Raw genomic sequence first — 27721 nt, 5'->3', positions numbered from 1 at the left:
TCTTCCAGGGCAGGGTTTGCAACACCCCTTGTGGTTAGGATACATTACAGCTGGCACAGATTGCATCCCAAGTGGCACCCTATTCCCTTTATAGTGCACTACTTTTGACCAGGACCCATAGGACCCAGGTCAAACTGTATAGGAAATAGGGTGCTATTTGGGACACAACCTCATACTACCAAGTGATGTGAAAGTGCATGAATCATATTACTATAATTGTGTCCCTTGTACCTCGACAGACCATTACCTGTCTCAGTGGAAGAAGCAAGTGTCCAAGACTACTATTTTACCGGATTTGGTCAACGGGCAGAGCATTTAGCATGGTTTGGGTTAAAACAGGCTGTGTGCCTAACAGATCGTCTCTGAAGTGGCTTTCTTCTTTGCTATCAAGGCTACCCCACTAAGACAAGGCTACCCCACTAAGTATCCTCCTGGATACTTTTAATCAGACAGGAAGTATGATGTTTACGTGTGATAACGAGCACCATGGTGACTGTCTGGCAGGGTATCAGACTGCAGCGAAGGCCAGGGCAAAGGTCACAAAGATGGGCAAGCTGAGGCCCCTCACTTTAAACACCTGCACACAGAGGGAAGAGGTACAGCAGTTCAGATAGTAGACCCCTCTAAATACAACAGAAATACAATGCCCTGTTAGCTAGTATCCAAGTCAAACCTTGTGAAGTTTCTTTGTTTAAGCTAAATTTTCCCCCCAGAAATAGCAACTTACTTGTATCCAACGAATATGAAAAATCACAACATTGCAATTCTCATATCATTAAAGTACTAGACCCTATCTCCTGTCCTGAAATCACACAGCCACCGATTCCCTCCTCCCTGTTCCTGCATCAATCCGTCCTCATACCTGGCTCTTGCAGGTGCGTTTGGTCAGGCCAAACTCCTGGTTGATGGGACCACTGTTGAACTCCTGCCACTGGCCGTGCACATGGGCCTGCACGTTGATCTGATAGGACAAGGCCCGCTCTGTCATCATACTGAAAGGATGCCTCTCACACGCCCGCACAGACATGGCAGGGTCCCAGTGTCTCAGTCTCTGCAGTGGATACACAGGTACACAGCCATTCACCCGTCAGTCTCTGCAGTGTTTACTGGTGTAATGTATCTGCTGGTTATTACTTATAACCCTGCCAGAGGAGGCTGGTGGGATGAGCTATAGGAGGATGGGATCATTGTAATGGCTGGAATGGAATTAATGGAAAGGAGTCAAATGTGGTTTCCATTCCTTTTAATTTAATCCATTTCAGTCTTTACAATGAGCCCATCCTCCTATAGCTCCTCCCACCAGCCTCCTCTGAACCGTGCCATAGGCACTCAAGAGCAAATGTCCCGATTTGAGATGCAGCGTTGATGCACCCTGACCTGCAGAGAGAAGCCATGTGAGTCCAGCTCTCCCATGCTGGCTGCTTTAAGCAGGAAGTAGAAGCCATACAGTCCAATGGTTCGTGTGCAGTATTGAGGCTCCTGTAGGACGACACCAAGACAATATCGCCAATGAATAACACAACTGATTCCTTTTCAACTTGCACCATTTTGCAGTTACAGAGTTAAGTGAGATGGCTTACCCTCTCAATGACCATGCCGAAGCGCACTGCTTGTTGGGAGAAATCTGTTACTTGCATGTCTCCTCCACTGTGGAGCTGGGATGGGGGCGAACGAGGGAGAAAAAGGGCTATGTCCAGGAGCAGATTGTCAAACAGTATGTTTGACCAATGATCCTCTTATATTCTTAGGTTTTGCCTGTCTACATGAACTCACAGCGTAGTAGTGCTTGGAGAAGATGAGGAGCAGCCAGGACTGAGGAAAGACATGGATCTGCTGCATCTCCTCTAGATGGGCTCCTGGAGGGGGTCAAAGGTTAGGGTTCGCCATCAAGCAAACACTCACTCGCCAAAATATCACTCACATTTACCATTTCACTCTAACACAAATTAATTCCTAACAATTCAAAAGTATCTACGTGAAAACAGTTAATACCTAAACATAATCATAACCCACCAATGATAATCTATTGCAACTCGTCTGAGATGCATTTAATTTTAACGAATACAATCAGTTCCTCAAGTCAATAAAAACGGAAAAGACATCTGCAGTTTCAGAATGAATCAGATTCCATCTAAGCAAAGGATGAAAACGTGTTATTTGCCTGGGAACATGCCCACTTGGCCCAGGGTGTGTACTGTGTATGATTTGATCAGTTCTGCTTATCAGAATCATACTGGTTAGAGTCACGTTGCGTGGTTCTTTAATATCAAACTGTTTTTTAAACTGGCTGCTCTCCTATGGACCGCTGGTCTTCTGGCAACAGGCAGCAACACATTTTATGTGTCTCCAGCTGCATGATGGAAACGGGTGCCAGAGTGATGTAGTCACATACCGAGGCCACGGCCAACATGTCTGGCTTTAGTTTAGAGTCCTTCCCCTTACACCATTGCAACATAGTAATGATGAACACATTGTACTATGAAAGGCCTTGTGTACATGAACTAATGCACAAACTTAACAAATAAACGTAACAATGGCAAAACAGACTTGATGTTTTCTAGGTTTTAGTGTTATGTCATCGAGCTTTAAAAGGTCGATGGACGGCAGGGTAGCCTAGAGTGTTGGACTAGTAACCGGAAGGTTGCATGTTCAAACCCGCGAGCTGACAAGGTACAAATCTGTCGTTCTGCCCCTGAACAGGCAGTTAACCCACTGTTTCTAGGCCGTCATTGAAAATAAGAATTTGTTCTTAACTGACTTGCCTAGTTAAACAAAGGTCAAATAAAAAAATAAAATTGCGGTTGTCACTCACGCTGAGTGATGCCATGTAAGCGAAGGGCCCGGAAGAGAACGGTGAACCTCTGTCCCACAGGCTGTTCCAAGAAGACGCCAGCCCTTGGCCAACTGGAGTAAGAGAGTGAGAGAGCGTGAGAGAGATAAATAACGAGAGATAAGCTTGTGGGGCAGTGTAGTTATATGTCTACCAGAGTCAATGTTCAAACAAACAGGCCTAACATGTTACTCACGGACAGTAGTCTACGAATTCCCAACACTTGAACGACATACAATTTAACTTACTCCTGATGACTATGTGACCAGTACCTGGAGAAGAAGGTCATAATGAACCTATGAGAGGGAAGGATCTGAGCTGCAGGGTTGAACTGTAGGAATACCCAGTATAGCACTGTCTTCAGGAGCTGGTACTCACAGGCAGCAAAGACCCTGGAGAAGGCGATTAAAAACCAACATTGTGAGTTATGACTAGAATAGGGTGTTGTTTAAGTTGGACCTTACTCTAGCAGCTACCTGGGTGAACTTAGGGTCTTGTGGAGGAGTTCAAAGGGTAAGTCTCTCAGGTAGATGAAACATGTCAACTCAGTCACCAGGTAAAGCTCCAACCATCGCTCACACGCTCTCTGAAGACTGGTCTCCTTAAACTGAACCACACAGAAAAATAGGCAAACACACACACACACACACAAAAACATATACCATCATGCAAAACGTCACATAGACAAACGTGGATGGACATATTCAGACAGCAGTGCATTTATGTGTTTGAGGTGATTTGGCTCCCCCTAGTGTATATTTTTGAGCAGTAACTTTTAGTACTACTTCACACACCGGTAGCTAGTGCAGCTTACCTTGCAGGACACGCCATGAAAGATACACACAGTGGAGGAGCTGATCTTATTTATCATCTCTGTTAGGCACCTGTCAATCACAGACATATTGTCTGTCACCTCATAATAAACTTCTGCTTTATTTACGATACACCCACATGAAAACATACTATAGTGTATACTATGGTAGGAATAATGTAGTGTTTTTGTGGAGTTTACTATAGTGTTTACAGTTTGCTATAAGAAACACAATATATGGTCTATACTTGGCTTGTAGGTTTCTCACTTACGGGTCACACAAATTGGGATATGAGGGAAGGGAATGGGTATATGCCAGTTAAATACTGTAGTATTTACTATAGTGGACTGTAGTGTTTTTGCTGAAATGTCAGTGTTTTTTGTGGATAATACTGTAGTATTTACAATAGTATTCTACAGTATACTATAAAATAGTAAGTACTGAACAAGGGATACTACAGTTTACTACAGAATTCTATAGTAAGTAGTGTAGTATTCTATTGTAAACTGTAGTGTTTTTTTATGTGGGCACCCAGGGTGACTAAGTGACCGGGTGCGACTCTTGTAAGGGTGTTGGTGATTTCAAGCTTATAGTACATTCAGGACAAGCTGAGAAAATAAGGCCAATGTCGACATGGATTCATCTCATTCAAACCCATCCCCACCCAGTTTCATGGACATGAATCAACCACTTCAACTGGGCCAAATTAGGTCCCACAAGAGATGGGCGTGTATTCTGGAGGCATCATAGTATCACAAGTTATCCAATGTGACATACATGTATACAAGCAGGGAAAAGTTAATTCCTGTTCCTCCTTGACCTTGTTTTTGTTGAAAAGAGGATTAACCCGTTTTGGCTGAGTGATGGCCCGTTTTTGCACGCCACAGCATTGTTTTACAACACAGTGATCCTCCCAACGGTGTTGCTGGACAGTGTTGCGTAGCGACGTTCAAACATGGAACTTGGTGACCCACAGGGGTGCACGTACTTGTTCTAACCCAGCACTAGCATGTCAGATTCAACTACTCATCAAGCGCTTGATTAGTTCAATCAGGTGTGTTAGTGTTACAAATATGCACTCCTATGGGTTCCCCAGGACTAGTAGTGCGGTGTGGTAGTCCGGCTCACCTCTGGAAAAGGTGTGGCAGGCCCAGCAGGGCGGCGGTAGAGAGCACCCCCTCTCCCCAGTGTTCCGGACATGCCTCTGGGTTATAGAGGGTCCTGAGGGCAAAGGAGAGGGCTGGGGGAAACCACAGGGTTAACAGTCTGACCATTAATTTCATTCATCAGCCGTGGGTATACTGTATGAGCGATATGGGTACATAAACTGTCATTGAACCAAATGTACTGTTTGTCAATGGGAATTAGGATTTACTTATTGGTTCCCGAGGGGGAAATTTGTCTTGGATGTATGTCATGAGTGTATGATTCTTGCAGCTACCCTCTTTGGTGACGGTGGCTTCTTTCACAGAGAGTTGGAGGACCAGTGGGCCTGCGGGTTTCTTCCCATTCTGTTTGTCTCTGCTGGAGTTGCTGCTGCCAGGTCGGCTGTATGCCTTGTCTTTCCCATTCTTACCACTTCCTGATCCATGCAAGAAGAGGCACATGCTACAACTACTGTACTTCTGAAGTAATCAGATTACATACAGTTGAAGTCGGAAGTTTACATACATCTTAGCCAAATACATTTAAACTCCGTTTTTCACAATTCCTGACATTTAATCATTGTATAAATTCCCTGTCTTAGGTCAGTTAGGATCACCATCATTATTTTAAGAATGTGAAATGTCAGAATAATAGTAGAGAGAATTATTTATTTCAGCTTCTATTTCTTTCATCACATTCCGAGTGGGTCAGAAGTTTACATACACTCAATTAGTATTTGGTAGCATTGCCTTTCAATTGTTTAACTTGGGTCAAACGTTTTGGGTAGCCTTCCACAAGCTTCCCACAATAAGTTAGGTGCATTTTGGCCCATTCCTCCTGACAGAGCTGGTGTAACTGAGTCAAGTTTGTAGGCCTCCTTGCTCGGACACACTTTTTTAGTTCTGCCCACAAATTTTCTATAGGATTGTGGTCAGGGCTTTGTGATGGCCACTCCAATACCTTGACTTTGTTGTCCCTAAGCCATTTTGCCACAACTTTGGAAGTATGCTTGGGGTCATTGTCCATTTGGAAGACCCATTTGCGACCAAGCTTTAACTGATGTCTTGAGATGTTACTTTAATATATCCACATAATTTTCCCACCTCATGATGCCATCTATTTTGTGAAGTGCACCAGTCCCTCCTGCAGCTAAGCACCCCCAAAACATGATGCTGCCACTCCCGTGCCACTCCCGTGCTTCACAGTTGGGATGGTGTTCTTCAGCTTGCAAGCCTCCCCCTTTTTTCCTCCAAACATAACGATGGTCATTATTCCCGTGAAGTATAACGGCTGCATGATCCCATGATGTTTATACTTGCGTACTATTGTTTGTACAGATGAACGGCATACCTTCGTGCGTTTAGAAATTGCTCCCAAGGATGAACCAGACTTGTGGAAGTCTACAATTTTTTTTCTGAGGTCTTGGCTGATTTCTTTTGATTTTCCCATCATGTCAAGCAAAGAGGCACTGAGTTTGAAGGTACGCCTTGAAATACATCCACAGGTACACCTCCAATTGACTCAAATTATGTCTATTAGCCTATCAGAAGCTTCTAAAGCCATGACATCGTTTTCTGGAATTTCCCAACCTTTTTTCAAAAGGCATGGTCAAGTTAGTGTAAACTTCTGACCCACTGGAATTGTGATACAGTGAGTTATAAGTGAAATAATCTGTCTGTAAACAATTGTTGGAAAAATTACTTGTGTCATGCACAAAGTAGATGTCCTAACTGACATGAAAAAACTATAGTTATTTAACAAGAAATTTGTGGAGTGGTTGTAAAACAAGTTTTAATGACTCCAACCTAAGTGTACGTAAACTTCTGACTTCAACTGTAGATATTTACACAACTGTACACTAACACACACTTAAAGATACACCTAAGATGCAAATATAGCAATGATAAGGCAGTGAAAAAAAGAAAAACATCAAGAAAACATCAACTACACAACACTTGAAAGGACCAATTTATTGGTTTTATTTACTGAATGAGAAAAATGAGACCTATATGCTGGGGGAGAACACTCCCAATAATCTAATAACATACTGTATGTCTTTGCGGAAGGGACTAATGGAAACCAGCTGTCTGAATTCCGGATTGTCTCTATAAAACATTATATAGAGGTGTTAATTCCTCACAAATTTCCTAAAAATGTCGTCAGAGGACAAGCATTTGGCACTAACTTCTGTGAATAGGGCCAACCCAGCTAGCACATTTTGTTCTGAGAACCATATGTTTCTTAGAGCTTGGTGAGAGCGTGGTTGTCCTATGGTTATTTTGCATACAACCTTCCCACAACTTTCTAGGAATGGTGCAGGTTAGTTGCTTGGCTTTGGAACATTGTCAGCACATTTAAGGAACTTGACAAAAAATATGTTATTTTCTTGGTATTTCATTACTTAACAGAACGTTTACTAAACGTTCAAACATGGTGACATTTAATTTCAATTTTGGTAATGTTCTAGGAACGTTTGCCAACTGATTTGACATTGAGAATGTTCTCAAATAGTCCAGAGAACGTTAAGAAACAATGTTTCTAACATTTCCTACAAGTTTCCTCATGGTTCTATAAGATTTAAGGGCCCGGGGCTGGGTTTCTACTAAGCAAACATATGGAATTGTTTTAAGAAGGTCATACCAATGATCATTTAGCTATTTGATTTGGAATTTTTTGACCCCTGTAAGTATCAAATATATATATATATTAAAAAGTATTTGATAATCTCTTAAAAACCAATGGGAAGAGGACTTAGGTGAGCAACTTTCAGATGAAATTTGGCAGAATATGCTTCAGAAAATACATTCTTCATCTATTTGTCTACGAGAGATTTTTTTAAATTGTTAATTGGCTGCATTGGTCAAAGGCAAAATTATCCAAGATTAGATCAGAAATAGATCCCACGTGTGACCGACATAAGCAGGCTCCTGCTACTTTATTGCACATGTTTTGGACAAAAGTGACGGATTTCTGGATATACATTTTTTAGATGTTTTCTAATTTAGTGGAGAGGCCTATAAACAATCTGCTTTTTTTTTCATTAATCGGAGTGGCACCACAGGAGGCCCCTCTAAACAGTTCTGTGGGCAACATACTGACATGTACTAACTACTCTTCTAGCTAGACTTCTTATACTATTTAAGTGAAAAGATAGGTTTCCTACTACTTTTAACCATTGGATAAAGGAAGTTATGCAACATCTCAAACTAGAGAAAATGCACTACTCCGTTAGGAGATCTGCAATTACATTTGATAATATCTGGCAACCTTTCCAATCCTTTGTAGAAGACATGGACCCAGTTAGACATGGACCCAGTTAGACATGGACCCAGTTAGACATGGACGACATAAACCAACCCAAGTTAGAATTTGTATCACTATTTTTACTCTTCTTTAATTTTTGTTAAACTTTCAAAGGAACCAGAGTAAAATGTTCTCAGAACCTCCCTGCAACTTAAAATAAACATTCACAGAACAGACAACATTTTCACTTCAGTTCTCAGAACGTTTAAAAAAAACGTTCAGTTTTTCCGGTGAGGAAACTTATGGATTCGTTCCTAGATCCAATGGGAAACGGAAAATGTACGTTTCCACAACTTCCAAGGAGCCAAATGTGCTAACTGGGAAGTCCGTCTCCCACAACACATAAGACCAGAGAGAGGATGCAGAGACATTAGGGTTGTAATACTCTTATCTCCAGCACACAGCACAGATAACGCTAAAAAGTATAGCAAAGTCAGTAAGAGATGCAGAGATACTGTAATCAGATCAGAACTCTGGCAGACACATTTAAGAAGCGCACCTGCTCTGTCCTGAAGGCTCCTTGCCCTCTGCTGTCTGGTTGACATGTAGAGGTTGCTTAGGGTGCCTGACTTGGTGAGATTAGGGCAGTGCAGCTCCCACTGGCTTCCCAGGCACTCCAGCACCACGTCTGACAACAAACAGACAACACACTGAGCCAGGCAAGTTTTTGCTTTTGTTGTTGTTGTTGACATTACGTATGCTGACAGCTCCCACTGCTACGGTATCATGACCTTTCATGGCACATTTTTTAACTGGGGGTCGTCAACCTTTCAGTGACACAGCACCCTCCAAGCATTTTGTTACTTTACTTTAAAAATGGTGCATTACATATTTCACCTTATTAAAAAGAGCAAGAGGGGATAAAATAAATGGAAACAGCATTCATGGAGAGAGAGAGAGAAAGAGAGAGAAAGAGGGAGAGAGAGAGAAAGAGGGAAAGAGAGAAAGAGGGAAAGAGAGAGAGACAGAGAAAGAGGGAGAGACAGAGAGAGAGACAGAGCTGCATTTCCTGACAAAATGTAAAAAATATTTTTTTAAATTGAGTGTCATTTCCCCAAATTTGAACCCCTTGTTCAAGGTTTCAAAGACCTCTCTGGTGAGAATAGGCTACCCGTCCTGTTGGGGTAGGACGCAGAGAGCTGTGGGTTGGCAGCGCACTACATTGCCGCCAGCCATAAGATGAGGGACAGTGTCTGACAGACCAACCAACCTGCAACATGTCCTCTACGCTTATTGTTATTGTTCAATGTATGGTTATTTTGACCCTTGATTATTGTTGTTAATGTTGTCACGTTGACAAGATTGATTATTATTATTTTAATTATGTTAAAATTGTAAATCTCCAAAGTAAGCTTTGACAATTAGTACATTGTTACATCATGCCAATAAAGCATATTTAATTTTAAATTGAGAGAGAGAGAGAGAGAGAGAGAGAGAGAGAGAGAGAGAGAGAGAGAGAGAGAGAGAGAGAGAGAGAGACAGGCGAAGAAAAACCTGGTTGGTTGTAATGGGCAACACTGCAGGACAGGAGGTAGAACAGGTCCTCTGGTGTAGCCTTGCTGGGATGACTTGGCACACTACATAACAAATACACACAAAAACACATCATCCTAAGCACACAAATCAAAAACTCTAATGGTAAACACCTAACTCATGGAAAATCATCTAACTCTTGTCAGCAACTTGAAAAGGCGAACTAACACAAGGTGAGCCCGTCAGAACACAACCATTTTGTCCCAATCAGAAGTCACCCCTCCCGTCCAGCCCAAACGCTCCCAGCGTGACCATCTCACCAACTCTACAGGTGGGTCTGCCCCCTTTATGGTGGCCATTGTGCTCCACACAAAAGCAGACCAAATGAAAGATAATCATGTTCCAATGTGGCATGCAGCCTGCTCCACACTGGTTGCATGCGGCTGGCAGCAGGCCCCAAATGTCCGATCAACTGTCCTCCCTCTGTCTCTCCTTCTCTATGGTTGTCAGTGTGTGCCCTTGCGGGCCTGGCAGCGTACCAGCGTCTGGGGCTTCTGGGCAGGCTGGTGCTCGCTAGGAGGGTAAGCCGTGGCAGGGGGGGCTCATCATGAGTGCAGGGCTGTGGAGAGTCAGCTGGAAAACAAACAGACGGGAGAGGGGTGAGGAGAGGGGTGATACACAAGGGGGGTTTGGACTCAACAGTAGACACATACGACTATGAGACAGTAACAACGGCAGACTTTCACGTTGAGTTTGGAGGTGCAATGATGGATTGGCATTGAAATTGTTGTGATACTGTAAACGCCCCCAACAAAGGATCCGTGTTGGATAAAAACCTCTCGTGTTCAACTTGACTTGGCATTTTGCATCCCAATGTAACCTTTACAAAGTATTCATAATAGTTTAGTTTATCGGCGATTGTTTTCCCCTGTGACTCTCCTCTGCTCTCACAGATGCACACAGCGTATCTGGAAGATGTCAAAGGCCTAATTGTCTCTGGGATGGCACTGCCAGTCTAGTTGGAAACCGGCTGCTGTCAGATCTCTCCAGGTGCCAATCTCCACATAACTTTGCCAGTTTCTCAACACCAGGTTGGCGTGGTTGGCATCAATCGGGTCTAGCACCCCTCCTGGTAGGCAGGGCTCTTGGTTGGGTCACACTGACATTGGCACTGTGGACACAGCATGCCACGTACAGATTTCGGCTGGCTTAGAGCTCTGTGGTAACATTGGAGGAGTACCTCTTGAAGAACCAAGGCCCTCTGCCAACCTCAACTAATCTTAACACTGTTAATACTGTACCCTTCAAGACCTTTATCTTAGGATAATAAACTTCTGTCAAACTGTAGCACATAGGTCGCGTACACACACACACACACACACACCTGTCCTTATGGTCCTGAGTGATGTGTTGAGGGCCACTCTCATGGTTCTCTCAGCTTGTGCTTGCCCCAGCAGATCACTGCCAAGGGGGTGGCGCAGCTGCCAGCGGTTGGTGTGGCCTGCTTGTGTCCTTTGACGGCCATGTGAGGAGGCAGACAGCTGAACACAAATAGTAACCAGTCAAAATAACAAGATAAGATAGAAAATAATAACCATGTGGTTAAGATAGAAATGTTTGGTACACATTGATGCTCATCTTATCCCTATAGTCCCTTCATGCACCAGCTCATGCAGCTCTCAGGTAAAGACTGATCACTATAAATCATTGGTTGCCTGTCAGGATTAGGACATTTACGATGTATCTCTAACCTACTCAATTTGACACAGCAATAATCGTGGTTCTGTTCTAGTCCTTCAACTACCCTGCTAGAAGTAAAATAAAAATGTCGAACTATCAGTACTGGGGAGTATAACTCCACATGTCTCTCTCACCATTCTCTCTAGGGACAAATGGCCTCGGAATGCCTTGACCGGAGCCTTCAACACTGATCTATGCACATCAAGATCGGGAATGTGCATTTAGCAAAGTGTCGTGAATAACGGTTAATCACAGAGTTAAGTATTTTTATGTCTTCTGACTTACACGCGCTGAAAGCCAGACGTCACGCCCCTACGAAATAGAGGGTTTCCGAAGATTTTTCCAATAGAGTTGCCCGAGCTGCATCCACCTCCATTCATAGGCAATATATGCGTCATCGTCGCCATACGGGATCCCCTCTCACACCAAAGACAGAAAAGGGACCCTTTGGAAAGTGTGACTCTGTTGGCAAAAAACTGTCAAAATCTTTCATTCGAAATAGAATCAAGATGTTCTAAAAGTGACAGGTGTTTATTACGCACACACGGTCCGATTCCTTGACCATTGAAATTGATCTGTACTGCCATATTATCATAGGGACCACGTCTAGGCTAACATCCGTTACCCAGAAGTACAATTATCGCGAAAATGGTCAATTCGCCGTTAAGAAGTGAATATGTACAAGATATATTACGTCTGTTCCTATACGGTAGGCCCCACATTAAAAAGCATTTCCCAGCAGATGCCAATTAATTTTACTCTCAATTGAAAGTCACAATCTATGTGCCAAAAAAACCCAGTCAGTCCAGAAATTAATTGAGTGAGAGATATTATGTCCAAGTCAATCACCGCTGTGTATCAATTAATTTGAAAATAACATAATTACCAACTAGCGGGATCTTCGTCAAGTCAAACAGAATAGAAGTGCACAAATACCCAAATTCACATTTCAAACCAAGTTACATTTAACTTTACATGCATGGATACAATAAAACTTCACACATCAGATGTAGGCAATCATCTCATATGTAGGCTACATGTAGCCAGCCTCTTAGCTCCAGGTCTCCCACATCGAAGAGGCTACGGAATCACAGAATATCTTTACTGTATCAAATAAAGGTTAACCAACATCTACTGTTATAAATCGGTCCGGGTGAAGGTTGCCGAGTGCTGATTAAAGTAAATTCCACGATGTACTTCACATCAACGGAAGCACATAGTGGAGTTCAGTTTAGTCAGCAAGGTGCATGGGACTCTACAACAGCAAATATTGTAAATACAGTAAACATGTATTTCATGTACGAAGTACTGTAAGTACATCGTTAGAGTTGAGTTTAGTCAGCGCCTTCCATGGGGAACCTACAACAGTAAATATTTACGTTGAAAACGTACCCGCCCATGTAACGGATGTGAAACGGCTAGCTTAGTTAGCAGTGTGCGCTAAATAGCGTTTCAATCAATGACGTCACTTGCTCTGAGACCTTGAAGTAGTAGTTCCCCTTGCTCTGCAAGGGCTGCGGCTTTTGTGGAGCGATGGGTAACGATGCTTCGTGGGTGTCAGTTGTTGATGTGTGCCGAAGGTCCCTAGTTCGCGCCCGGGTATGGGCGAGGGGACGGTTTAAGCGTATACTGTTACACCCACATGACCGCCAACCAGACATTCAAAGAATTACATGGACTTTTTGACTATATTTTTTTCTGATGAATGATGCTCCTATGAGGTATCTGGTGAGCGTGTTCATTTCATGCAACTGGTCCATCAAACTGTGCCTTCAAACTTTCGCTTATTTGATGGCGACCTAGACTTTTCTAGGACAGGTGAAGACATTTTCAACAAGCCTACAGAATGGAAGGGGAGACCAGGGTTGGTTGTCACACGTTTTACTCTCATGTGTATTTCTCAGCACCAGTATATCTTACAGGACTCGTTTCAATATGAGGAGAAAGACCAAGGTATTGGGTTGAAATGGGGACCCTTTTTATCCTCTTGTCTTATCCCAACATAGAGTTATAAACTATCAAACACACTCTGTCCACTTGTGACAATCGGCCTCATTGTGGGCGCCGATAGAAGAGCACATTGTGTTTTTACTATGCTGCTGGATGCTCCTCAGCTCGGCAACAAAAACAATAACAATGGTGGTGGGGCAGCCAGTGGCACGGTTTCCCCCTACTGCGGATTCCATCTTTATCAAAGAAAATACCAATATGGGAAAAATTTATGGTGGGAAAACGATTGGAACCATTTCCCTGTTTGACAACTAGGTTTTATGGGTATTGCTGTGGAAAATTCGAACCAAAGATTAAGACAGAGACAATTTAATGATATAATAGAAACATCCTTAATACAAGCAGCAGCAGGGGAGATCCACCTCTGATTTCACAGGGAAGAACTCCAAGAATAAAGGGTTATATGTCCCTTATATAGTGGGAGGTAATAATACAATCACACTTTCAATAGAAGCAACCGTTCCGGAACACAATGGCCTTGTGTTAGGTTGCAGACATACCAGGAGTCTATGAAAGGCATAAGATCACAGTCCAACACAGAACATATTCCTTGAGAAGTTACAACAACTCACCCCAAATTCTGCCTCCACAATTCCCACTTTGATGCCATGGAAACCGTAGGCATCATCATACATGACATACAGTATCTGAGCTGTCCGAGAGAATTGAAAACCTTCTGGTTGATGGGAAATTGGCATTTTACACAGAAAGGGTGGTCTGAATGAAACTCTGAAAAGGTCATTTAATAATAACAATCCAGGGAAAAGGGAGGTTCGTAGGGATCGGGGTCATTTCAATGGCAGTAGGCACTATCATCTCCAATAGGGCAATTTGGATTCCCAATAAAGGGTGAATCAGTGGCGAGATCCGCCAGGTCATTCAAGTTGACTTCGGTGGTCATGACCATCTGGTTGGGAAGAGATTCTGCTGTTTCACACAATCTCCTCACCAAGGTCATCAGGCATGAGAACAGGCAGAGTGATAGCATAAGGACTCCAACCAGGCCTAGGAGACCTTGCAACACGAGAGTTCCAATGTGCCCCAGTCTAGTTCTCACCCATGCAAACAGATCCCAACCCCACTCAATATCTCGCTTGTTTACAGTAGCTACCACCTGCCTGATAGTTGCCACAGACTTAGCAACCCCACAGGAGGAATCTGGGATGTAAATACAACACTCTGTCCCCACCACCGCACAAGCCTCCCCCTTATCCGTTTGGAGAATATCCAAAGCCAATCTATTTTGTAAGACCATGGTACGTGTAGCTACAAGTTCAGCAGTTAATGCTTTCAATTCAGTGGCAGTAACATTACCCAATCTTTCTACTTCATTGGCTAGTTCTCAAATGGAATCAAGCACAGTTGTCATGCCATAATTTGGAAGTAATGCAGAGAAAACCTGTTTTGTGGGGCCAGCTACAAGGGTTCTCCTTATACAAATGAGAAAAGGGTGATTTTTGGGACTGGGGTAGCACGCACAGCAGAAACAACATAGGCATCATAGCAGGATCCTGACCAATTCGTAGGCAGATAATAGTATACTTTCCCCCAACTGGAGACCGGTTCCATTTGCTATATAACACAAATAACCTGGGGGAGATTAGGCCAGGGTGATGGGTTGCTTGCGCAGAGAGGTGGGACTATTAAAATCAAATATTCTCATATTAAACACCCTATCCTCCACCCAATCAAGCTCTCTGTTTGTAAGGTCACCTGCTTTGGACCACATCAATATTTCATAAGCACCTAGGGGTATCGCTAGTGATGGCATAGTCTCAGCACTGTCTGGTAACAATCCACAACCCCAACAATCTGATCCATTCTGTAGTGCAGAGATATTACTAGCTAATTGTAAGAAAGTGTTTGACCCGGGGAAAACCCCATAACGTTCATGTCCTCTTTTTCTTCTCTTCTGGTCGGCGCGGTCATCGGGTCAAGGTTCAGGTCAGAGGGGTAGTCTACTTCTGGCCTTCCCCCTGTGGAAGCCGGGCCTCGTTGAAGCAGAGAGGATGGGGAGAGGCTACTAGCTCGGAGTCTGCTACCATCCAGAAGATGGCCGCAACCACAATGGCTGCAAATCCCAGGGTAAGCAGAGTTTCCCTACTTCCCTACTTCACCTTCCAACAGGACAATGACCCTGAGCACACAGCCAAGACAAGGCACGAGTGGCTTTGGGACAAGTCTCTGAATGTCTTATAGTGGCCCAGCCAGAGCATGGACTTGAACCCGATCGAACATCTCTGGAGAGACCTGAAAATAGCTGTGCAGCAACGCTCCCCATCCAACCTGACAGAGCTTGAAATTATCTGCAGAGAATAATGGGAGAAACTCCCCAAATACAGGTGTGCCAAGCTTGTAGCGTCATACCCAGGAAGACTCGAGGCTGTAATCGCTGACAAAGGTGCTTCAACAAAGTACTGAGTAAATGGTCTGAATACTTATGTAAATGTGATATGAGTTGTTTTTTAAAATAAATTAGCAAACATTTCTAAAAACCTATTTTTGGTTTGTTATTATGGGGTACTGTGTGTAAATTGATGAGAGAGAAAAAAAACGTAATACATTTTATAATAAGGCTGTAATGTAACAAAATGTGGAAAAAGTCACAGTCCAACACAGAACATATCCCTTGAGTAGTTACAACAGCTCACGTATGACTCATACTGTGATACTCTAATAATTGTATAACTATCCCAAGATATACCACGGCCTGTCCTTTCCATTTGGAGAAAATTAAGCTTGGTGGGCAGAACAAGCAAGGAGGTGGGCAGAACCAAGCACGAGCTAGCAAGATTGTATTGGTTGCGTTCTAGCATGCATTCGCACATTTCCGTTAGGGAACACCTACTATGTGAAGTGCTCATGTGCAATTACCCAATTCGCCCTTGCACTCCTTCTAAACAAAAACCTTTTTAGAAACTTTGGCAAATGGTCAAGTCTGCAAAATGTCATCCACTCTGTTCATAACAGATTATTGTTTTGGGCACAGAAAACTGTATTGAGATCAAATAATTAATTGATGAGAAAATATTTCTGAATATCGGCCCAGTTCCGTCTCACTCCATACTCTCCTACTGCAGGCCGTATTTGGTGGCGAGTGGAATTCCAACCGGATGCTTCAGCTTTATACATCGTGTGAAATAATTTTCTCCTTGTTCTATCTGTGCTATTACCACAGAGTTTCTAAACCCAGAGGTGCAACATCGTCAGACTTCCAGGAACGCTTGCGAAATAGACCAAGCAGACCAGGCGTGGGTTTGGGGTTTAAGAAGTCAATGAGAGAAGTGAAAAATTCTTCTTTAGTTGTTAATTTTCTCTAAATATAAGGCACAACCTAGATTTGAGCCATGTCTTAAGTAGTTGAACATGTTTTTACTCCAACCTCGTGAAAGTAGCAAACTGACACATTTTCATTTTTGTCAAAAACAACTTTACTCTATATCGAAAGTGTGCCTTTGATTTGAAGGCCTGCACATGTGCAGTTTGTTGCGAAACAACCGTTAAACCCGATGACGTGTTTCTGCGCATGAGCTCAGCTAGTCAACATCACCATAACATCACCTACAAGCGTGATCTGGGATTTCTATTGGAGAAGCAGTTTCTGCCTGTACTGTCTTTGGTATTTCCTCTAGGTGTGAACGCAGTCAGCCCAGCCGGTAATATACTTGTGTCCCCTGGCAACAGATTCCTACATAAAGCATCCTCCATTCAGGCTGCAAAGGGAAATGGATTCCCTAGGGAAAGCAAGAACAAGATGGTTGTCAGGAGTAGTGCAGTATTATCATAAGGAGATGTATACTTGGAAAACGGAGGAGGAATGGAGGGAAAAGGAGAAGGAGAGGAGGTCTAAGAGAGAGACTGAGCTTGAAGAGGGTGAGCTTGAGTCGGATAAAAATGGTGGGAAAAATGGAGATGGTTTGTTTAAGAAGAATGGTAGAAAGTGTAAGAAGAGGGAGCGGAAGGCAGGAGGAGAAATGAAAGTGTGTAAGGGGTGCGTAACTGGTGGCAGGGAAGTCAAACGCAGGAGAGCAGAACTTGGTGAATAGCCGGAGCAGTTTAATATATAAAACTAACAGCATACAAAACAACAAACACATGGGTACAAAACCCGTAGCGCATAGCATGAGTACTTACAAATAAACAATTCCCGACAAAGACATCGGGAGAAACAGAGGGAAAATATACAACATGTAATTAGGGAATTGAAACCAGGTGTGTGTGAAAACAAGACAAAACAAATGGAACATGAAAAATGGATCGGAGATGGCTAGAAGACTGGTGATCAACCTCCGAACACCGCCTGAACAAGGAGAGGGACCAACTTCGGCAGAAGTCGTGACAGTACCCCCTCTTGACGCGCGGATCCAGCCGCGCGCCGACACCGTTCTCGGTGACGACCCAGAGGGCGAGGTGCAGGGTGATCCGGAAGGAGACAGTGGAAATCCCGCAGCATAGAAGGTTCAACACGTCCTCCTCCGGAACCCAGCATCTCTCTTCCGGACCGTACCCCTCCCAGTCCATGAGGTACTGAAGGCCCCTCGCCCGACGTCTCGAATCCAGGATGGATCGAACGGAGTACGTTGGTTCCCCCTCAATGTCCAGAGGGGGCGGAGGAACCTCTCGCACCTCAGATTCCTGGAGCGGGCCAGCCACCACCGGCCTGAGGAGCGACACATGGAACGAGGGGTTAATGCGGTAATCAAGGGGAAGCTGTAACCTATAACATACCTCGTTCACTCTCCTCAGGAATTTAAATGGCCCCACAAACCGTGGACCCAGCTTCCGGCAGGGCAGGCGATGGGGCAGGTTTCGGGTCGAGAGCCAGACCCGGTCCCCCGGTGCGAACATCGGGGCCTTACTGCGGTGACGCTGAAGATGGACAAGGGCGGCGTCCCATGTTTCCTCCGCGCGCCGGAACCAGTCATCCACCGCAGGAGCCTCCGTCTGACTCTGATGCCAAGGAGCCAGAACCGGCTGATACCCCAATGCACACAGGAAAGGAGAGAGGTTAGTGGAGGAGTGGCGGAGTGAGTTCTGGGCCATCTCTGACCGGGGCACGAACACTGCCCACTCCCCTGGCCGGTCCTGGCAGTAAAACCTCAGAAACCTACCCACATCCTGGTTAACTCTCTCCACCTGCCCGTTACTCTCAGGGTGAAAACCTGAGGTAAGGCTGACCGAGACCCCCAGATGTTCCATGAACGCCCTCCAGACCCTCGACGTGAACTGGTGAGCCCGATCAGACACTATATCCTCAGGAACCCCATAGTGCCGGAAGACGTGAGTAAACAGGGCCTCCGCAGTCTGTAGGGCCGTAGGGAGACCGGGCAAAGGGAGGAGACGACAGGACTTAGATAAACGATCCACAACGACCAGGATCGTGGTGTTACCCTGTGAAGGTGGAAGATCGGTTATGAAATCCACCGACAGGTGTGACCACTGCCGTTGTGGAATGGGTAAGGGTTGTAACTTACCTCTGGGCAGGTGCCCAGGAGCCTTACACTGGGTGCACACCGAGCAGAAGGAAACATAAACCCTCACATCCTGAGCCAAAGTGGGCCACCAGTACTTCCCACTAAGACAGCGCACCGTCCGACCGATCCCAGGATGACATGCGGGCCCAATAGATCAGCCAGTCGCGTACAGCAGACGGAACGTACAGACGCCCAGCTGGACACTGAGGGGGAGCGGGCTCTGCACGTGACGCCCGCTCAATGTCTGTGTCCAGCTCCCACACTACCGGCGCCACCAAGCAAGAGGCAGGGAGTATGGGAGTAGGATCCATGGGCCGCTCCTCTGTCATACTGCCGGGACAGTGCGTCTGCCTTAACGTTCTGGGAACCTGGTCTGTACGAAAGGGCAAAAACAAAACAGGTGAAAACATGGCCCACCTTGCCTGGCGAGGGTTCAGTCTCCTTGCTGCCCGGATGTACTCCAGATTGCTGTGGTCAGTCCAGATGAGAAAAGGGTGTTTAGCCCCCTCTAGCCAATGTCTCCATGTCTTCAAGGCCTTGACGACAGCCAACAGCACCCGGACTCCCACATCATAATTTTGCTTTGCCGGGCTGAGCTTCTTCAAGAAGAAGGCACATGGTCTGAGATTCGGTGGCGTACCTGAGCGCTGAGAGAGCACCGCTCCTATCCTAGCCTTGGACGGTCCACCTCCACTATGAACGCCATAGAGGGATCAGGATGGGCCAGCACGGGCGCCGAGGTAAACAGAGCCCTTAGTTGCCCAAAAGCCCTGCACGCCTCAACTGACCACTGCAGACGTACAGTACCCCCCTTCAGCAGTGAGGTAATGGGAGCAGCCACCTGACCAAAACACCAGATACATCTCCGGTAGTAATTGGCAAACCCTAAAAATCGCTGTCGGCCAATTACGCACGGCTGAAATGCGTTCACTCTCCATCTCTAACCCTGATGTGGAAATGTGATACCCTAGGAAGGAGACGGCTTACTGAAAGAATAGGCATTTCTCAGCCTTGACGTACAGGTCATGCTCCAACAGTCATCCATGTACCCTGCGCACCAAAGACACATGTACGGCGCGTGTAGTGGAGTATATCAGAATGTCATCAATATACACCACTACACCCTGCAGGTAACTGAAAATTTCATCTACAAAGGATTGGAAGACTGATAGAGCATTCATCAACCCGAACGGCATGACGAGGTACTCATAATGCCCTGAGGTGGTACTAAACGTCGTCTTTCACTCGTCTCCCTCCCGGATACGCACCAGGTGGTATGCGCTCCTGAGTTCCAGTTTTGTGAAGAAGCACGCCCCGTGAATTGACTCAATCGCCATGGCGATAAGGGGTAGCGAGTAACTGTACCTCACTGTGATTTGATTGAGACATCGATAATCAATGCACGGGCGCAGACCTCCATCCTTCTTCACAAAAAATAAACTTGAGGAGACGTGGAGGACCGAATGTACCCCTGACGCAGGGATTCGGAGACATATGTCTCCATAGCCACCGTCTCCTCCTGTGACAGAGGATACACGTAGACGCTGCACTTCTCAGGAGTCACCAGGAGATTTATCGCACAAACCCCCCATCGATGGGGGGGTAATTGAGTCACCTTCTTTTTACAGAAGGCAAGAGCCAAATCGGCATAGTCGGGGGTGATCGGAAACCCCTACACACCTCCCCAGCACTCTTGCGACCACCCTGCAAGAGCCCTCTGTTGCCTTGAAATGGTGGGGTCATGAGGAGCCAACCAGGGAAGACCCAGTACCACGGGAAACGCAGGAGAGTCAATGAGAAAGAGACTGATTCTCTCCTCGTGACTCCGGGGAGTCACTATGGCCAGGGAGATAGTGGCTTCCCCGATTAGCCCGGTCCCCAATGGTCGACTATCCAGAGCGTGTACGGGGAACTGTCTAACCACAGGAATAATGGGGATCGCTAAACTAAGAGCGAGCGCTCTTAGAAAGGTCAACAGTCCACCAGCACAGGGAGTGTGTGTCAACATTGTAGATAGCACTACCAAGCAAGTGGCACCATGGCGAACGTAAAGGTAATGGCGGACTGAATGAAGTTATGTAGAGCACCTCAAGATAAAACGTCATATTCAATATTCGCACTACATAATCTGGTGGGTGATAACCTTCAATCTGGATAATAACACATAACAAATTTTAAGACTAGAGACATGTATCAACAAATATTACGAAAACAAGAAACACCTAGACATGACGGAGATTAAGACAGGGGAACCGATTTCAAAACGGAAACGTGACTCTTCTACAGACACAGACGATTTCATATTTTCACCACCGGGAATGGTAAAGGTCGAAACCGATCTGTTAAACTCAATAAATGACAAGCTGGGTATACTTGAATTTGTTAGTAAGGATGTAAAAGAGTTGAAGGCAAGCCTCGAGATGAGTGATGAAAAAGCTGCGACATTGGAGAAGGAAACACACAAGCTAAAAGGGACAGTCAATAAGATTGAAACTTAAATGAATTAAATTAAAAAGGAGAACACCGTTCTGAGGGAAGCCTTACTGGACATACAAACTAGATCAATGAGAGAGAATCTGGTACTTACAGGTATCCAGGAGAAAGAAGGGGAAGTTCCTGAATCTGTAGTTAGAGATTCAGCGCTTCAGATTCCACGCAAAGTTGTCGACAAAATCCATCTTGAACGTGTACACCGCTTCGGACAGAGAGGCCAAAGGTATGAACGCCCAATCGTTGCCAAATTTGCTTCATTTAAAGATAAAATAATGGTTAAAAGCCTGGGTAAAAGACTTGCTGGGACCAAAATTGGCATGAATGATCAGTTTCTGAAGGAAATTGCAGAACGGCGCAAAGTTCTGTATCCAATTTTCAAAGAAAATAGATTAAAAGCGAAACGAGTAGCTCTCGTCATTGATAAACTATATATTGATAACCAGTTGTTCAGAGACACAAAGACTACTCCATGGTTATTTTAAAAATTACAAAGTTCTCATAGATGAGGAAAATAAACACAATTCTAGCCCGGTTATGGATTGTAACAATACAATAAACAATATAGCTGTTCTATATATCTTCACATATAACTAATTGAACACACAAGCACTAATTCAACATAGTGAAGATAAAAACTATGTAAACAGAAGCCACAGTATGTGTGGATGGTGTGGTGTGTGTTTATTTTGATTTGTTATGTTTGGAAAGTTGAGTGAGTGAGTAATGAAATGGCTGCGTATCCCAGAGACAATGTATTGCTGTGGGCCGGGGTATGAGAGAGCTCTCAATGTTGTTCAGATGATGGATATACTTTTATAATGAATTATGTCTTTAGTTATTGTCCTATCATGGTGGAACAGTTTTAAAATAGATGATACATTTGATTTGTTATTGTCCTATCATAGGGAACTACATTTTTAAAATAAATTATATCTAATTATTTATTTATGATCCTATTTTAATGGTACGGTCCCATGACCCTATACCCTAGACACCCACCTGAATGACCCAGAGACTCAGGAGAAGTCCCTAACTGTTTTATGTGCATGCTGTAAGCGGTCTGTATGCAGCCAAAATGATGGACAGAGACCAAGAGCAGCACTGCCCCCTCAAGATTCTGAGCCTGCTTGGCAGGGTTGGTCCTGCAAAGCCAAAGCCCCCTAAAGGGAGAGCATACTACACAAGGAAATTCTCAAAGCTGCTAATGAGAACCTTGATGACCTTGTACCTAGCCGGTGGGGATTCCGGTGGGGTTCCCCCACCCAGGCAGTGGCAGTGCTGGTAACACTAGCTGCAGTAACCCATGGGGAGGGGGTCACGCTCGGACATGCAGAGAGGGGGTATATTATTGTGACCCTAGTGGCACAGAATCAAAGTCGGACTGCATGGAGATGCTTGGGAATATGGTCAATACGGGTGACCGTATTGTGGGTGTTTCAGGGAAAGGTGTACATTTGACCTCCATCATCTAGGATGTGATAATGGTAAATAAAATCTCTCAATTTTTGCCTATTTTTTGTGCGGTCTTGCAGGCCTTCTCATGCAGCTGCAACTGCAAGTGCATTTGTAAATCAAGACCTATCTTGATTTGGGCTCTGGAGTGGTGCAATTGTTGAGTAAGTAAGCTTATGGTTGTGTGGGGGTATGGGTTGAGTGTGTGTGGGTGGGTGTATGTGTGTATCCCACAACTGTTGCGAAGGAGTAAAAGATGTTAGGGACAATAGAGGATGATCCACAGCTATATATAATACAAATCGAGGTGAGGGCGATGGAAATGCATTTGGCAGTTAATCTACTTCAATTTTGTAAATGGCACTGTGAGATCCTTTCAAAGGATGGATCCCAGTCGGTTATGGGATACAGGGGGTCGAGGGTGGTCTGCCGGGCATTGGGATGACAACCCAACTTGGGATGAGGAGGGCTTTTAGCGGGTGGAATAGTAGGGACCAATTGGAGGTTTACTTAGTAGAAATGCAAAGATCATGGTACAGCTATATAGACACTCAATCATCATGTTACTTTTTAATGGTACGTTTACAAACATATATTTTGATAAAAAGAATTGAAAGTTGTGGTGAAACAAGTATAGCCAGTTACAATTGTAATGGCCTAGCAGGTAATAAGAAAAGACAATCAGTATTTACCTGGCTAAAAGAGAAGGAATATAACATCTATTGTTTACAGGAAACCCATTCAACAGTTGTAGATGAAGTTTTGTGGACAAGAACTGGGGGGACAAAATATACTTCTCCCATGGGCAAAGAAATTCAAAAGGTGTGATGGTTTTAATTAACAATCATTTTGATCCAAATGTGCAAATTGTCCAAACAGATCCTCAAGGTAGATGGATTATTTTAAATATGTTATTGGACAATAAACAGATATGGCTTATTAACCTATACGGTCTGAATAATGATGATCCAAGCTTCTTTGAAAATATATGTAAGAATTTATCAACTCTACAAGCAACACTAGACTCTATTATTATGGTGGGAGATTTTAATATGGTCTTAAATACCTCTATGGACCGGAAAGGAAATCACACTACAAACTATCACCCTCAGACACTTAAGGAAATCATGAATGTCATGGATATATTGGAATTAGTGGATATATGGAGACTTAAATACCCTGACCTAGTGAGATATACGTGGCTAGTCGCCTTGACTACTTCCTTATACCATTCTCTCTGGCACCAAAAGTTTAAAAAGTGTTGATAGGGGACAGAATGCGGTCGGATCATCACATAATTGGCATATATATTACTCTTACAGAATTTCCACGTGGGCGAGGATATTGGAAATTTAATCAAAGCCTACTAGATGATAAATTGTTTAGAACTAGGACAGAAGAATTTATAACTGACTTTTTCAGACATAACATAGGTACAGCAGATCCCCTTACTGTATGGGACACTTGAATGTGCTTTTAGAGGCAATGCAATTCAGTACTCATCTATAAAACAAAAGCAATTTAGATCAAAAGAGTCCATATTAACAAAGGAAATTGAAGGACTAACAGTACAGTTAGATAGCAATAAAAACGGTACTATAGAGGCACAGAATAAGTTAGAGGAAAAACAAAAAGAAAGGGAGGAACTTATTCAAGAAAGATCCAGTGTAATATATTATAATAATAAAGCGAACTGGATGGAATATGGGGAAAATGCACCAAATTATTTTTCAATCTTCAATATAGAAATGCTACCACAAAAAAAAAAGTATAAAGCTTGTTACAAATGATGGAGTCACGCATGATTCACCAAATGATATTTTGAAAGAGGAAGTACTTTAAGAATCTGTTTTAATTTCAGGCTCCTCCATCTCCACTAACTGAAACTAATTGTATGGATTTTTTTCCTAATAATAATGTAAAATTAATATCTGTACAGAAAGACTCATGTGAAGGCCAAATTACAGAGGAGGAACTGCTTGAGGCAATTGGGGCCTTTAAGGATGGGAAAACTCCAGGGCTGGATGGCATACCAGTGGAAGTATACAAAACTTTTTTGGTATACTCAAAGGACCATTATTGGCTTGTTTTAACCACTCCTATATAAATGGTAGATTATCAGACACGCAGCAAGAAGGTCTGATATCATTATTACTGAAACAGGACCCAAGCGGTATATATAAAGATCCAGTCCATTTAAAACAATTGGAGACCTCTTACACTTCAGTGTTGTGATGCAAAAATCCTAGCAAAATGCTTGGCACATAGAATGAACAAGTATTGTCAGATATTATTCATCCTAATCAGACAGGTTTTTTTACATGGATGATACATTGGAGATAATATAAGACAAGTACTGGAAACAATAGAACACTATGAAATATCGGGGACACCAGGCCTGGTTTTCATAGCTGATTTTGAAAAGGCTTTTGATAAAGTACGACTGGAGTTTATATATAAATGCCTAGAACATTTACATTTTCGGGAATCTCTTATGAAATGGGTTAAGGTTACGCATAGTAACCCTAGGTGTAAAATAGTAAATAATGGCTACATCTCAGAAAGCTTTAAACTATCTAGAGGAGTAAAACAAGGTTGTCCACTATCGGCATATCTATTTATTATTGCCATCGAAATGTTAGCTGCCAAGATTAGATCAAACAATAATATTAAGGGATTAGAAATCCGTGGCTTAAAAACTAAGGTGTCATTGTACGCTGATGATTCATGTTTTTTTTAGTTTTTTTTTTTACCACAATTAGTCTCTCCACGGCCTCTTAGAGGATCTAGATACTTTTGCTATCCTCTCTGGATTAAAACCAAATTATGATAAATGTACCATATTACGTATTGGATCACTAAAAAAATTCACATTTTACATTACCATGTAGTTTACCAATTAAATGGTCTGATGGAGATGTGGATATACTCGGTATACAAATCCCAAAAGAAAGAAATGATCTCACTCCAATACATTTTTATAGAAAGTTAGCAAAAATCGATAAGATCTTGCTACGATGGAAAGGAAAATACCTGTCTATTTGTGGTAAATCACCCTGATTAACTCCTTAGTTATATCACAGTTTACCTGTTTGCTTATGGTTTTCCTACACCTAGTGACCTGCTTTTTAAATTATATGAACAAAAAAATATTCTATTTTATTTGGAACGGCAAGCCAGATAAAATTAAAAAGGCCTATTTATATAACGAATATGAATTCGGTGGGCAGAAATTATTAAACATTAAAGCATTAGACCTCTCACTAAAGGCATCAGTCATACAAAAGTTATACCCTAAATCCAAACTGGTTCTCTAGTCAATTGGTACGAATGTGTCATCCTATATTCAGGAAGGGCCTTTTCCCCTTTATTCAGATTACACCTGCTCACTTTCGGTTGTTTGAAAAGGAAATAGGTAGGAAGGAAGGAATAGGAGGAATAGGAATACATACATTTAATTAGTGGAGTAGTGTTCATTTGTTTTGTTAATTTCATTTTATATTAGTGTTAGATGTTAGATGTCTTTTCAAGCAAAGTATAAGGGAGTTGTATACCAGTCTTGTAGGTGGTGCAACAAATTGGATGCTAACCTCCTGTCCCCTTTGCAGAAAAGCCTCCCCAAAGAATGATGTTTCCACCTTCATGCTTCACGGTTGGGATGGTGTTCTTGGGGTTGTACTCATCCTTCTTCTTTCTCCAGACACGGCGAGTGGAGTCTCATCAGACCACATGACCTTCTCCCATTCCTCCTCTGGATCATCCAGATGGTCATTGGCAAACTTCAGACGGGCCTGGACATGCGCTGCCTAGAGCAGGCGGACCTTGCGTGTGATGCAGGATTTTAATCCATGACGGTGTAGTGTGTTACTAATGGTTTTCTTTGAGACTGTGGTCCCAGCTCACTTCAGGTCATTGACCAGGTCCTGCCGTGTAGTTCTGGGCTGATCCCTCACCTCCCTCATGATCATTGATGCCCCACGAGGTAAGATCTTGGATGGAGCCCCAGACCGAGGGTGATTGACCGTCATCTTGAACTTCTTCCATTTTCTAATAATTGCGCCAACAGTTGTTGCCTTCTCACCAAGCTGCTTGCCTATTGTCCTGTAGCCCATCCCAGCCTTGTGCAGGTCTACAGTTTTATCCCTGATGTCCTTACACAGCTCTCTGGTCTTGGCCATTGTGGAGAGGTTGGAGTCTGTTTGATTGAGTGTTTGGACAGGTGTCTTTTATTCAGGTAACGAGTTCAAACACGTGCAGTTAATACAGGTAATGAGTGGAGAACAGGAGAACTTCTTAAAGAACTTCTTAAAGAAAAACTGACAGGTCTGTGAGAGCCGGAATTCTTACATTGTTAGTGAGTGATCAAATACTTATGTCATGCAATAAAATGCAAATTAATGACTTAAAAATCATGCAATGTGATTTCCTGGAATTTTGTTTTAGATTCCGTCTCTCACAGTTGAAGTGTACCTATGCTGAAGTGTACTACATGCTTTGTAAGTAGGAAAACCTGCAAAATCGGCAGTGTATCAAATACTTGTTCTCCCCACTGTATATGTACATGAATGCGTGCGTGTATGGAAAAATATATTTACAAAAAAATGGGGGATTGGAAATGATGCAGACAATTACATTGGAAGCAACATTCTTTCCACAATATTAAGCTGATCCACCCCCTAAAAAAAAAAAAAAAAAAGAGTGAGCGCTCTGACAATAAAATTCCCAGTTGCGCCTGAATCGACGAGCGCCTTATGCTGGGAAAATAAATAAATAAATAAAAATCAGGAAAACAAACAGGTACAAACAGTTGGACAACAGAGGACTCTGGACAGGAGTGGTGCAGACTCACCTGGGGTGCCCTGCCTGCTGCCTCGACTCCCAGAGGAACCAACCTGGCACCGACCGGCAGTGTGCCCTCTGCAGCCACAGATGGTGCACGAACTGGAACCCCCTCCGGTCTCCCTACGCACCGCCCCTCCCAGCTCCAT

The 27721-nt window shown here is 43.6% G+C and overlaps 1 protein-coding gene across 1 annotated transcript; it reads right to left on the bottom strand.

Annotated features, from left to right (window-relative positions):
- Positions 1–508: 508 nt before the first annotated feature.
- LOC139367849 (BTB (POZ) domain containing 16) lies at positions 509–27721 on the bottom strand. Its single transcript, XM_071106184.1, has 23 exons — positions 27583–27721; positions 18912–19161; positions 18789–18816; positions 18493–18618; positions 18095–18288; positions 17660–17974; positions 11590–11721; positions 11439–11496; positions 10949–11105; positions 10104–10197; positions 9586–9668; positions 8591–8719; positions 5084–5224; positions 4771–4882; positions 3645–3714; positions 3307–3437; positions 3103–3222; positions 2813–2895; positions 1774–1856; positions 1581–1655; positions 1378–1479; positions 863–1051; positions 509–577 (listed from the first exon to the last, which is right to left on the bottom strand). The coding sequence occupies exons 1-23, from the start codon at positions 27719–27721 to the stop codon at positions 509–511; spliced, it is 2880 nt and encodes a 959-aa protein (XP_070962285.1).

The sequence above is a fragment of the Oncorhynchus clarkii genome, chromosome 16 (assembly GCF_045791955.1).
Source record: "Oncorhynchus clarkii lewisi isolate Uvic-CL-2024 chromosome 16, UVic_Ocla_1.0, whole genome shotgun sequence".
Lineage (NCBI taxonomy): Eukaryota > Metazoa > Chordata > Actinopteri > Salmoniformes > Salmonidae > Oncorhynchus > Oncorhynchus clarkii.
Note: the sequence above shows the minus strand (reverse complement) of the source record. Positions and strands in the feature narration are given on the sequence as shown.